The 14,315-nt window shown below is 41.6% G+C and overlaps 1 protein-coding gene across 3 annotated transcripts in view; it reads left to right on the plus strand.

Moving 5' to 3' along the window:
• The first annotated feature begins 401 nt into the window (after positions 1-401).
• Positions 402-14,315, plus strand: part of CXADR (CXADR Ig-like cell adhesion molecule) — a 68,730-nt gene continuing 54,816 nt past the window's right edge. For all 3 annotated transcript variants that reach the window (XM_066259087.1, XM_066259086.1, XM_066259085.1), the window contains exon 1: positions 402-564. In XM_066259087.1, the coding sequence (XP_066115184.1) occupies positions 522-564 (43 nt within the window). In that variant the 5' untranslated portion in view covers positions 402-521. The remainder of the gene's footprint in view (positions 565-14,315) is intronic.

Below are 14,315 nucleotides of genomic sequence, written 5' to 3' on the forward strand. Positions count from 1 at the left end.
GCAGGCGGGCAGTGAACAAGATCAGCCCTGCATTTCCCCAAGGTAGGCCGGCAAGCATTGTCCGGTGTCGCCCCCTGAAGCAAAAGCGGCGTGAACACAGTTTAGTTGTCTGGGGAGAGGGGCTGGCCTGACCCTAGTGCACAAATCCCTATTTAACTGAAGATAGGGAGGTGCTGACTGCGGCTCAGGATGGGGCGAGTGACAGCCTGCGTTCCTTTAAGTCCAGCGCCGCGGACCCGGGAGTTCCCCATTGGAATGGGTCGGGTGCAGCCGACGCTGAGTGCCCTGCGCTCCGCGCCTGGTTGCCACGGCAACTCCACTCGCCTGGCGGAGCCCGCTAGTGCCTGGGGACTCGGCCACTGCCGGAAGTGACGCGTTCCACCTGCGGAGTGAGGGCGGGGCGGGCGGGGTGCGAGGTGCCGCAGCTGGCAGCCAGTCGGGAGCGCGCCAGGCGCGGGGAGACTCAGACCCCTGGCAAGAGCACCCTACCTACAGTTGCCGCCCACGGCCGGGCCGCCACCATGGTGCTTCTGCTGCGCTTCCTGCTCCTGTGCGGAGTCGCTGGTGAGTGCGGACAATTCGGTCCCTATTGCCTGTGCCCATTGCGTGGCCAGCCTCGCGGCGCTCGCTGCCTACGGCAACCCGGGAACAATGAGGCATGGGGGAGGGGGCGGGCGCGATTTGGGGGCGCTGTGGCAGTGGTGGCCAGTAGTGGCAGTGCCGGTAGAATTGCACAGGGTGGTTTTGCAGGGCTGGGTGCGCGAGCGGAGAAGGTGGAGCGGCTCGGAAGGGAGCCGTAGGGGTTCGTGGAGTGTCTCGTGGGGTGGGGGGTCGTTGGCGAGGCGGGGTACCGAGCCCCGGAATGAGGGGCGCAGTGGCGGGGCTCGCGGTTGGGTGGGCGCGGCGTGCGGGGTTTGCGCCGGTGCGGGCTTTGCTTTATTTGCTCCTGCCCTTCCCTTGTTAGCCACAGTAGTGTCTGGCTGAGGTTACCCGATTTCAAAAGCCTTGGGCAGAATTGTCAGGTGTCTAGCAGTCCAGGCAGGGAGACTGAATTACAAACGCCATGATTAAATGGACACTGAGCCTGAGACCGTCCAGACTACCTCGAGGAAAGAGGCGCCGAATGTCCTCGGTCTGGTCAGGGAGACGAGCCCTGGCGCGATGTTAACTAGGCGGAACTCGACGAAGTGGACAGTGAAAAATCAAAAATATAGTATTAATTTCCGCAGTGCCGGGGCAAAGTGCAAAGGGGAAATTCGTAACCTGGATAAGGTGGTTCCTAGTAAAGATAAGACGGGATGACTAAGTACAGGGAAATTAATTCCTAAAGAATTCGCCAAGTGCATTTTCCAACTGCGCTTTTCTCGAGAAGGAAAAGAAAGCATTTAAAAAATATATAGACCATTAAGAAACATAATCATTTGGTACTTAAAACTGATCCATTTACTTGTCAGTTTTTTAACCATCCGATATTGTGTGAAAATAAGCATGCGTTTCATTTTATAACCGAATGATCTATTAAAAGAAAAAACCCATAGGTGGGACCCTAGAAGGCACACTTTGTGTAACTTCCGGAAGGATCTTTTTTTTTTTCCTAAGTGCTCAAAAACAGGATCAGGTGGTCCTTTCTGTTGGGATGGCTCTTTACTTCCTGTTGAAATGTTAATTTCATTGTAGCAGGCCCCAGCTGTGAGCTTTACTCATGGGATCAACATTCTATTAACAACTCTGATCTTCGATCTGAGGCTATATATAGCACTGTCTTCACCTTTTGGATAGATACTGAACCATTTAGACTTGGCTGAAATTTACAAAGTCAAGCTTTTGGAAAAGATGAAGGGTCAGTAACCAATTTACATGGTATGTTCCCATTTTTCTTTTGTCCAGTAATAAACTGAAGTTGATGCTAAGAATATGATGTGTGTTCTATGGAAGAAAAAAAATGTTTGCGCCTCCACTGAACCTCCCCTAAACCAGAGAAGAACATAAACCATGTAGAGGAATTTTTTTTTCTAGGGACGTTGGATAATTGTCTGGATGTCTCACTCTGATAGACACAATCTCAACCAAGGACATTTTGATACATATAAAGTCATTCTGCTCATCAAGTGTACATGGTACACTGAACATCTCATTACAGGACTATTTCTTGTCTTTAGCTAAACAAGACAACTATTTTTTATTTTAATTTTCCAGTTTAGGAGACAACTTAAAAACTATGTGTAAAGAGTTTTGTGGTATAATCTGGTTCCTGGTAGAATTCCTTTTGATTCATTTTAATTACCAACCTAGTAGCAAGTCATTCTATAGTATTAGTAATGGTAGTTGCAACAACAGTAGCAATAGTAGTAAAATTAAAGCCTTGATTGAGCAGTTATTAAATACCAGGCATTGTTCTAGGGGCTTTACATATACTCATTTAATCTACACAGTAACCCTAGAGGGTGTGTATGTATTATGATGATTTCTGTTGTACAAGTGAGGAAACTGAGACACAGAGTGGTTCTATAATTTGCCAAAATCACAAATTTCCTCCTTAATCCTAGCTCTTGTAATTATGCTATTCTGCCTTGAAATCGGCTACTTTCCTCTTTGATTACCTCTAATCCACACCCTAAATTTCAGGTATTGGTTATCAGTCATTTATTAAGAACCTGCTCTTGACTTGCCACTCTGCCAAATATGAAGGTTTTTTGTTGTTGCTGCTGCTATTGTTTTGTTTTATAGCTCCTTGAATACTTGATCTTTGTTGAAAATACAGGCATCCAAGGCTTAAACTGTATAAGACTAATATGGCTCACATACCACTACCAGCAGCACTGGGGGATGTTGTTCAAGTTTGGGATGCTGCTTTTTATAATTGTCAACATGAGTGAAACCAAAAATGTACTGGCCAGTGGTTCTGGTCTTCCAGCCACTTGTTAGCCATTTGATGGCAGCAGGCCTCTGTTCTATCTTTTAGGCCTCAGTTGCTTTATGTGTCAAGGATGGGGATCTTACTATCTCACTTTTTGAGGAGCTATGTGAAATGTTATCTTTTTACTTTCCTGTGGTCTTTTCCTTTATATAAAAACATTAGAGATGATTAGATGTGAACTTTATCCATCATATACTTTTCTCTTTTAATTTTTATTTATTAATTTTAGCAAGAGAGGAAGAGAGAGAGAGAGAGACAGAGACAGAGACAGGAACATAGATCCATTCCTGATCAGGTATCAAACTGGCAACCTCTGTGCTTCAGGCCTATGATCTAACCAATGGAGCTATCTAGCCAGGGCATATACCTCTCTCTTAATGTTTATATGGCTACCATTATACCAACCACCAAAGCAGAAGTTGCCTCTTTTCCAAGGCAAACCACCCTGTTGTCTCCTTAACCTATCTGTCGTGGGGTCTCCAGCTACTCCATTTATCTCATTGCACTAAGTCAGAGGGCAGGGACATTGCCTTTGCTGTTAATTGTTACAGTCCCAGTGTTGGCTTGTGGCATGTGGCAGACAGCAAGTGGTTCAGCAAATGTTGTATGACTAAAAGTTTTTAACCTCTTTGCCACTAAGCCCATGTATGTACATGATGAGCCTCGGTAGTTCCAGTTCATTTTTTCTCCCTTCTCGTCCAGTAGAGGTGGTCCTGGAGTGGTCATTTCACTAGCCCTGTTTTACTCAGTTATTAGGCTAAAGAACTTAAGCATCTATCTGCTGTATCTCTGGCCTTGTTGTTCTGTTCCACCTCTCTGCTGCAGTTGCCAAGGATGACAAAACTTGCCAAATCCATTTATTTTTTGGAGCTCCTTGACAACCTACTGTGGCCCTTGCCCACCCTGTTAATCTGTTTTACACTCCCTTCTCCAGTGCCTTCCCCATGATTGAGCTCCTAGTCCTCTTCTCAGTCTCCATCTTAAACTTGGGCGACCTTACCTTTTTTCATGACTATAACTTCCAAAGAGTTGCTAGTGACTTAAAACAGATTGCTAGTTCAGCCCGTCTCTCCTTTGAATTCTTGCCTATGTTTCCTACTGCCTGACATTCAGCTTCCACCTGAATATCCACTCTCACAAAAATTAGGGGATATTTTATCATTTCATATTTATTTTGAAATATCTCCTAATTTTTTTTTTTGTATTTTTCTGAAGCTGGAAACGGGGAGAGACAGTCAGACAGACTCCCGCATGCGCCCGACTGGGATCCACCTGGCACGCCCACCAGGGGCGATGCTCTGCCCCTCCGGGGCGTCGCTCTGTCGTGACCAGAGCCACTCCAGTGCCTGGGGCAGAGGCCAAGGAGCCATCCTCAGCGCCCGGGCCATCTTCGCTCCAATGGAGCCTTGGCTTCGGGAGGGGAAGAGAGAGACAGAGAGGAAGGAGGGGGCGGGGGTGGAGAAGCAAATGGGCGCCTCTCCTATGTGCCCTGGCCAGGAATCGAACCCGGGTCCCCCGCACGCCAGGCCGACGCTCTACCACTGAGCCAACCGGCCAGGGCCGAAATATCTCCTAATTTTTGTGAGCAGTATACGTCACTGCCTCAGACTCATCTGTTAATTAAATGATTAAATCAAGGGTCCCCAAACTTTTTACACGGGGGGCCAGTTCACTGTCCCTCAGACCGTTGGAGGGCCAGACTATAAAAAAAGCTATGAACAAATCCCTATGCACACTGCACATATCTTATTTTAAAGTAAAAAAACAAAATGGGAACAAATACAATATTTAAAATAAAGAACAAGTAAATTTAAATCAACAAACTAACCAGTATTTCAGTGGGAACTATGCTCCTCTCACTGACCACCAATGAAAGAAGTGCCCCTTCCAGAAGTACGGCGGGGGCCGGATAAATGGCCTCAGGGGGCTGCAGTTCGGGGGACCCCTGGATTAAATGATCCAATTATTCACGTATTTATGGCTTACTACCTACTGTGTTTATGCTAGGGGCCCTTACTTTTATATAAGACTGCAAGGTGCAGGAGGGGCTTTTTTGTTTTTTGTTTTTTTGAGAGAGAGAGAGAGGAAGGAAGGGAGGGAGGGAGGGGAAAAGATGAGAAGCATCAGTTCTTCCTGCGGCACCTTAGTTGTTCATTGATTGCTTTCTCATATGTGCCTTGATGGGGGGGGGGGCGCTCCAGCAGAATGAGTGACCCCTTGCTCAGGCCAGTGACATTCGACTCAAGCCAGCGACCTTGGGCTTCTAGCCAGCAACTTTCTGGCTCAAGCCAGCGACAATGGGATCATATATATGATTCTACGCTCAAGCCATATGAGCCCACACTCAAGTCAGATGAACCCACACTGAAGCCAGCGACCTCAGGGTTTTGAACTTGGGGCCTCAGCATCTCCAGGTGATGCTCTATTCACTGTGCCACCACTTGGTCAGGCAAGGTACAGGAGGTTTGATAGGACCTTCCCAACAGATATTATAACTTTCAAAAGACATGGAGAGCTGAAAGGATGTGATGTGTCTTGGGAGTTGAGGCACTCAGTACATAAAAAGCATCTAGTCAGCATTTCTCAAACTTTTGATGTGCACCTGAATCATTCTTTGAAGAAAGTGTGGAGTGGGGCCTGAGATTTTGCATTTTAACAAGTTTTCTATGATGTCACTGCTGACCACTCTTTGGGTGGGCAAAGATCTAAAGACTGTTTAAGAGCTTATTCGGAAGTGAGACATTAAAGACATCTGTCAAGTTAAAGCTTGCCCACCCCCACAGTGGCATGAGGAAGCTTGTGGAACATTCAAGAAGTGAGGTTATGCAGTTCTAGATGCAGGCAGAACTGATGGATCAAATGCAAGACTCCACCTAGAATGAGCGGGACATAAACAGTCTCTGTTGAAGCACAGTAGATCAGTGTTGGGCTTTCTCTTTGATCCAGAAAGTTGTTTTGAGGGAAGTGGAGTGAACCTGGTATCTGACTGGTTGAATGAGTGGCAAGAAAAAGTTGGAGAGAAGCAGTAAGTTTTTTGGCCTGAGTGAATGATGTTGTCACTAACCTACAGGGGATAAAAGCAAAGAGGAGCAAGGTTTAGGGAGGTGACAATGAGTTTAAGTTTAAACAGGTATTTGAAGTGCCTGAGAGGAATGAAGGTGAAAAATATCCAGGAAGGTTTAAACAAAGGACTGGATCTTAGGGGAGAGGAGGATTAGTGATAGAGAATTGAGAACAGCCACTGAGAGGTGGCCTCTAGGTGAGGTTAACCTGGAAAAGCAGGAAGGACTAGACGGGAAGGTGAAATGTGGCACCAGGGAACATCAACTTCTAGCAAGCTGACAAAGTTAACAGCACTACAGAGTGACAGGAGTTTGTATATTGGATTAAAGGTTTTGGTTTCTACACTATAAAGTCTTGGTTCCTGAGATTAGCATTAGAAGGGAGAGCAGGTAGAGGCCACGTGGAGGGGAGGAGAAGCAGCCAAGATGGCAGAGTGCTGAAGGAGAAGCCAGTTTGTGCAGAGAAGGAGATGGGGAACAGAGGTGAATAAGGCTGGTGAGTTAGAAACCTTTGATTCTAGGAAACTCGGATAAGTCAGTGGCTTTGGGAGCCCTGAATGGAAAGGGAAGTGTTTTCCCAATGTGTGTTTTTACTTGCCTGCCCAGTGCAAGCTACGATGAAATGTGATGGCCCACCAGTTCTTGGTTCTGTTGTTTCATTACCATCTGTCCGAATCAAATGTGAACATGCATGGGCCAGGTGGCTGTGATGGTGGCCGTGGCTACTGGCCTTACATGTACCCAATGGGAGTTCACATTGGTTGGCCTGAGAAAAAGACTGAGGATGGAAGGAGCATTTGAAGATCAAGAATAGGTATATTGTGGAAGAGGTGATCAGGGTTGGGCTCAGTGTCCTGCGCAGGCCAGCTTTGTGTGTCAGCTTGCCATGTGCCACGTGTTTCTGAATGGAGAGAATTTGTACCACTCCAGTCTCATTTTAATCTCGTTTGCAGCCTGCTACCCTCACCTCTGCACCTTGCTTCCACCTTTCCTCTCTCACACACAAATCATTACCCGATGTAATTAAATAAAAGGCAGGGACTGAGACTGCGCAGTTTTCATTTGGTTCATTTGGCAGCCAACAAGTGATAGATGTGAACTTGAATTATTAAAGTAGCCCAGAAAGTAATTACAATATATCTAACTAAAATTAGCTTATGGCTTTATCTTATTGTCTTTCACTTATCTTGTATTGTTTAAGAAAACAAATCTAGTATTCTGAAATAATTGTTAGAAATAATTGTCTAGAATAATTGGAATTAAATTGGTTTCTATTACTGAGTATGGTGTTAAGTGGAAGTAAAAAAGCAGTAAACTTTTCTAGCTCTGATTCCCTACGTGACTTTCTACTTGGTTTCTTCAGCGGTGGGTGCTGGAATGACAGATGGCAGAGTGTGAGGAGGACAGAGAACTCCACCTTGGCACCATGTGGTGATCTGTATAGGAAGCCGACACAGAGTTCATGATTTACTTCGGGCTACATGTTTACACAGAGTACATGTTCCCTTGGGGCTCTATTAGTGGTATTTTTTTGTAATTGTACGATTCGTTGAATCCAATCCTATCTCCACATTTAAAGAAAAAAAGGGAAGTTGAAGATAGTTCTACATTCAGTGGCAGAATTGTGAGACACTTTTAATCTCTTTTGTGCTTTGCCACTGGTTTTTTTTCTGTAGCCTTTATTTCCTCACCACACCGACTCACCCTTTCTGGTTTCTAATAGTTGACCAGTTTGAGGCTGAAAGGTCTTATTTTGACTCGGCAGTATTTGCAATTTATTTTAATTGTTAGGGTCCTGTTAAATGAAAAGAGTACTGCCAGCCCAGTTGACAAGGGGAAGGAGGAAATAATGAGTCTGTTTTTGGGATAGGTGTGACATCAATGGCATAGTTTAGTTTGTCCTTTGGTAGTTACTGAGAAAAAGGATTAACAATCAAATTAACCAGTGTTTATACATACTGAAACAATGCAGATTTCTTTGGAAACTGTTAAATCACTTTTATTCTTTTGAAAATATTTTATCAGTTGGAATGGATTGACTTTGTTTTCATTTACTTGTGAGAGATAACATATAGCTAATTTTGGTTACTTTTTCACCTTCCCATAGGGTAGGAAGATTTTCCAACTGTGTACCACAGGAATTTTTTAAACATACAATACCTGACTATTTAATCAGGGGCACTGACCTCTTTTCCCTTGGATTATCAAAAAAAATAGAAAGAAAGAAAGAGAGAGAGAGAGAGAGAAAGAAAAGAAAAGAAAAGAAAAGAAAAGAAAGAAAGAAAGAAAGAAAAAGAAAGAAAGAAAGAAAAAGGTAACAGACAATACAACAATAGCTGTCCAGTGTGAATGGATCAAAATTAAACCTATTTTTTGGTCAAATTGGCAAAAATTAAATTTTCTTGGTGTCTCACAGAATCTTAGTAATTAGTTTTTGTGAGCTATGAGATGAAAAAGGTTGAAAACCACTGGGGTAAGGTGTACATTCTTTGTGAGTTTCATAGGTTTCTTCAAAGGAAAACTGGTTTAGCTGCAAAGGTGAAATGCTCTCAAGGAATCTCAGGGAACATTCAGATCCACTGAACCAAATGTGTTGAGCCACATCTTTGTTAAATTGTTCCAGTGACTACCTGACCCTCCTTAGTCTCTCTTCAGTCCCCAGTGAAGAGTGCTTTGAACTCTTGAATATCAAAGGATTCCCCTGGGTGTTTTTTCTAATAGACCAGACAAAAACTTTTGAGTGTTTTGTTTTGGGTGGTTCCACAGTAAGAATTGAGAAGACTTTTTAACCTACTTGGTTGTACAATGTAAAATCTGATACTTTAGAATGAACCAGTAACTTTGGGCTAGAAAAGTGATCCTACCTTATTTTTAAAGACAATTTCACACACATCTCATTTGAACCTACTCTCCTGACAACCTTGGAGTAGGAACAACACTTCTTATTAATTTTTTTATTTAAAAAAATTGGTTTTTGGCTTGCGTTGGTATGCAGATGGAATTGGAGCTCTCAGGCTCCTCCTCAGCCCAACAGGTTATACCTGGTAGGAATATGGAGGCCACAATGTGAGACATTCTAGTTTTTCAAGAATATATCTCCTATAAGCCCAGATATACAAAGGTTTATTTTCATATGTGATCAAATAAAACTATAATGACTTTAATGTTTCTATACTGAGTCTTATTGAAAAGTTCTCTATCCCAATTTGCATTGGCATTTCAAGTGCTCAGTAGCCATATGTGGTCTCTTGGTCAGTGTGGGTCTAGAACCTGGAGCTTTAAGGTCCAGTTACCTTCCACCATATCTAATCTTGGAACGTTCTACTAAAAGAAGCATGGGTGCGGTGTACTGTCAAAATAGCTTTGTCAAATGAGGTATGCCTTTGGAATTACTCTCATGAGATTTTAACTAAAAAATAATACTGTATTACATGGGATTTCTGTTTGGAAACAAGCTAAAGTCTCTTCTTTCTTATTTAGTTTCTTATAATCAGGGCATTTGTTACTTATACACAAAACCATATCACCAGTTCTTATTCAACAGTTATATGCATTTACATTTTAGGTATAAGGCAGAAAAAAACAAATATATGCACAGAAACCACATTTTTTTTTTTATTTTTAATAATTTTATTTTTTTAATGGGGTGACATCAATAAATCAGGATACATATATTCAAAAATAACAAGTCCAGGTTATCTTGTCGTTCAATTATGTTGCATACCCACCACCCAAAGTCAGATTGTCCTCTGTCACCTTCTATCTTGTTTTCTTTGTGCCCCTCCCCACCCCCTTTCCCTCTCCCATTCCCCCCTCCCCCCCGTAACCACCACATTCTTATCAATGTCTCTTAGTTTCACTATTATGTCCCACCTACGTATGGAATAATACAATTCCTGGTTTTTTCTGATTTACTTATTTCGCTTCGTATCATGTTATCAGATCCCACCATTTTGCTGTAAATGTTCCGATGTCATCATTTCTTATGGCTGAGTAGTATTTCATAGTGTATATGTGCCACATCTTCTTTATCCAGTCATCTATTGATGGGCTTTTTGGTTGTTTCCATGTCCTGGCCACTGTGAACAATGCTGCAATAAACATGGGGCTGCATGTGTCTTTACGTATCAATGTTTCTGAGTTTTGGGGATATATACCCAGTAGAGGGATTGCTGGGTCATAAGGTAGTTCTAGTTCCAGTTTTTTGAGGAACCACCATACTTTCTTCCATAATGGTTGTACTACTTTACATTCCCACCAACAGTGTATGAGGGTTCCTTTTTCTCCACAGCCTCTCCAACATTTGCTATTACCTGTCTGGCTAATAACAGCTAATCTAACAGGTGTGAGGTGGTATCTCATTGTAGTTTTGATTTGCATTTCTCTAATAGCTAAAGAAGATGAGCATCTTTTCATATATCTGTTGGCCATTTGTATTTCTTCCTGGGAGAAGTGTCTATTCATATCCTCTTCCCATTTTTTTATTGGATTGTTTGTTTGTTTGTTGTTGAGTTTTATGAGTTCTTTGTATATTTTGGATATTAGGCCCTTATCTGAGCTGTTGTTTGAAAATATCATTTCCGATTTAGTTGGCTTTCTGTTTATTTTGTTATCAGTTTCTCTTGCTGAGCAAAAACTTCTTAGTCTGATGTAGTCCCATTCATTAATTTTTGCCTTCACTTCTCTTGCCTGTGGAGTCAAGTTCATAAAATGCTCTTTAAAACCCAGGTCCATGAGTTGAGTACCTATGTCTTCTTCTATGTACTTAATTGTTTCAGGTCTTATGTTTAGATCTTTGATCCATTTTGAGTTAATTTTTGTACAGGGGGAGAGACTGTAGTCCAGTTTCATTCTTTTGCATGTGGCTTTCCAGTTTTCCCAGCACCATTTATTGAAGAGGCTTTCTTTTCTCCATTGTGTGTTGTTGGCCCCTTTATCAAAAATTATTTGACTATATATATGTGGTTTTATTTCTGGACTTTCTATTCTGTTCCATTGGTCTGAGTGTCTATTTTTCTGCCAATACCATGCTGTTTTGATTGTCGTGGCCCTATAATATAGTTTGAAGTCAGGTATTGTAATGCCCCCAGCTTCATTCTTTTTCTTTAGGATTGCTTTGGCTATTCGGGTTTTTTTATAGTTCCATATAAATCTGATGATTTTTTGCTCTATTTCTTTAAAAAACGTCATTGGAAGTTTGATGGGAATTGCATTAAATTTGTATATTGCTTTGGGTAATATAGCCATCTTGATTATATTTATTCTTCCTAGCCAAGAACAAGGTATATTCTTCCATCTCATTATATCTTTTTCGATTTCCCTTAACAATGGTTTATAGTTTTCATTATATAAGTCCTTTACATTCTTTGTTATGTTTATTCCTAAGTATTTTATTTTTTTTGTTGCAATCATGAAGGGGATTATTCTTTTGAGTTCCTTCTCAGTTGTTTCATTGTTGGCATATAGAAAGGTTATTGACTTCTGTATGTTAATTTTGTATCCTGCGACCTTACTGTATTGGCTTATTGTTTCTAGTTGTCTTTTTTTGGTTTTGTTTTGTTTTGTTTTTTTTGTTTGTTTGTTTGTTTGTTTTTTTTCATTTTTCTGAAGCTGGAAACAGGGAGAGACAGTCAGACAGACTCCCGCATGCGCCCGACCGGGATCCACCCGGCACGCCCACCATGGGGCGACGCTCTGCCCACCAGGGGGCGATGCTCTGCCCATCCTGGGCGTCGCCATGTTGCGACCAGAGCCACTCTAGCGCCTGGGGCAGAGGCCACAGAACCATCCCCAGCGCCCGGGCCATCTTTGCTCCAGTGGAGCCTTGGCTGCGGGACGGGACGAGAGAGACAGAGAGGAAAGCGCGGCGGAGGGGTGGAGAAGCAAATGGGCGCTTCTCCTATGTGCCCTGGCCGGGAATCGAACCCGGGTCCTCCGCACGCTAGGCCGACGCTCTACCGCTGAGCCAACCGGCCAGGGCTCTAGTTGTCTTTTTGTGGATTCTTTGGGGTTTTCGATGTATAGGATCATATCATCTGCAAAAAGTGATACCTTTACTTCTTCTTTTCCGATATGGATGCCTTTTATTTCTTTGTCTTGTCTGATTGCTCTGGCTAGAACCTCTAGTACCACATTAAATAAGAGTGGAGAGAGTGGACAACCCTGTCTTGTTCCTGATTTAAGGGGGAAAGCCTTCAGTTTAGAGCCATTTAATATGATGTTAGCTGATGGTTTATCATATATGGCCTTTATCATGTTGAAATATTTTCCTTCTATACCCATTTTGTTGAGAGTCTTAAACATAAAATTGTGTTGTATTTTATCGAAAGCCTTTTCTGCGTCTATTGATAAGATCATGTGGTTTTTGTTCTTTGTTTTGTTGATATGGTGTATTACGTTAACCGTTTTACGTATGTTGAACCATCCTTGAGATTCTGGGATGAATCCCACTTGATCATGATGTATTATTTTTTTAATATGTTGTTGTATTCGATTTGCTAGTATTTTATTTAGTATTTTAGCATCTGTATTCATTAGAGATATTGGTCTGTAGTTTTCTTTTTTTGTGCCATCCTTGCCTGGTTTTGGTATGAGGGTTATGTTGGCCTCATAAAATGTGTTTGGAAGTATTGCTTCTTCTTCAATTTTTTGGAAGACTTTGAGTAGAATAGGAACCAAGTCTTCTTTGAATGTTTGATAAAATTCGCTGGTATAGCCGTCAGGGCCTGGACTTTTATTTTTGGGGAGGTTTTTAATGGTTTTTTCTATTTCTTCTCTACTGATAGGTCTGTTTAGGCTTTCTGCTGCTTCTTGACTCAGTCTAGGAAGGTTGTATTTTTCTAGGAATTTATCCATTTCTTCTAGGTTGTTGAATTTAGTGGCATAAAGTTTTTCATAGTATTCTACAATAATTCTTTTTATATCTATGGTGTCCGTGGTGATTTCTCCTCTTTCATTTTGTATTTTGTTTATATGAGTTTTCTCTTTTTTCTTTGGTAAGTCTTGCCAAGGGTTTGTCAATTTTGTTTATCTTTTCAAAGAACCAGCTCCTTGTTCTATTAATTTTTTCTATAGTTTTTCTGTTCTCTAATTCATTTATTTCTGCTCTGATTTTTATTATCTCCTTTCTTCGGCTGGTTTTGGGTTGTCTTTGTTCTTCTTTTTCTAGTTCCTTAAGGTGGGAATTTAAGTGGTTCACTTGGGCTCTCTCTTGTTTGTTCATATATGCCTGAAGTGATATGAACTTCCCTCTTATCACTGCTTTTGCTGCATCCCATAGATTCTGATATGTCGTATTGTCATTTTCATAAGTCTGTATATATCTTTTGATCTCTGCACTTATTTCTTCTTTGACCCATTCATTTTTTAAAAGTATGTTGTTTAGTTTCCACATTTTTGTGGGATTTTTTTCCTCTTTTTTGCAGTTGAATTCTAGTTTCTAGGCTTTATGATCAGAAAATATGCTTGGTACAACTTCAATTTTTCTGAATTTGCTGATGTTGTTTTTGTGGCCCAACATATGGTCAATTCTTGAAAATGATCCATGTACACTGGAGAAAAATGTACACTCAGTCACTTTGGGATGAAATGTCCTGTAGATGTCTATCATATCCAGGTGCTCTAGTGTTTTGTTTAAGGCCACTATGTCTTTATTGATTCTCTGTTTGGATGACCGATCTAGAGCCGTCAGCGGTGTAGTGAGGTCTCCAAGTATGATTGTATTTTTGTCAGTTTTTGTTTTAAGATCAATAAGTAGTTGTCTTATATATTTTGGTGCTCCTTGGTTTGGTGCGTATATATTAAGAATTGTTATGTCTTCTTGATTCAGTGTGCCCTTAGCCATTATGAAATGGCCATTTTTGTCTCTGAGTACTTTTCCTGTCTTGTAGTCAGCATTATCCGATATGAGTATTGCTACACCTGCTTTTTTTTGGATGTTATTTGCTTGGAGTATTGTTTTCCAGCCTTTCACTTTGAATTTGTTTTTATCCTTGTTACTTAGATGAGTTTCCTGTAGGCAGCATACAGTTGGATTTTCTTTTTTAATCCATTCTGCTACTCTGTGCCTTTTTATTGGTGAGTTTAATCCATTTACATTTAGTGTAATTATTGATACTTGTGAGTTCCCTATTGCCATTTTATATCTTGCTTTCTGTTAGTTTTGTGTCTTGTTTGATCCTTCTCTTTCGTTTTTCTGTCTTTTGTTTTTATTTGGTTGTATTCCATACATCTTTCCTCTGTTGCTATCTTTTTTATCTCATGTGCTTCTGTGGTGGTTTTTTCAATGGTGGTTACCTTTGAGTAATGAAAAGGGTCCCTACCCTGTTCATTGTAGC

The sequence above is a fragment of the Saccopteryx bilineata genome, chromosome 2 (assembly GCF_036850765.1).
Source record: "Saccopteryx bilineata isolate mSacBil1 chromosome 2, mSacBil1_pri_phased_curated, whole genome shotgun sequence".
NCBI classification, from domain to species: Eukaryota; Metazoa; Chordata; class Mammalia; order Chiroptera; family Emballonuridae; genus Saccopteryx; species Saccopteryx bilineata.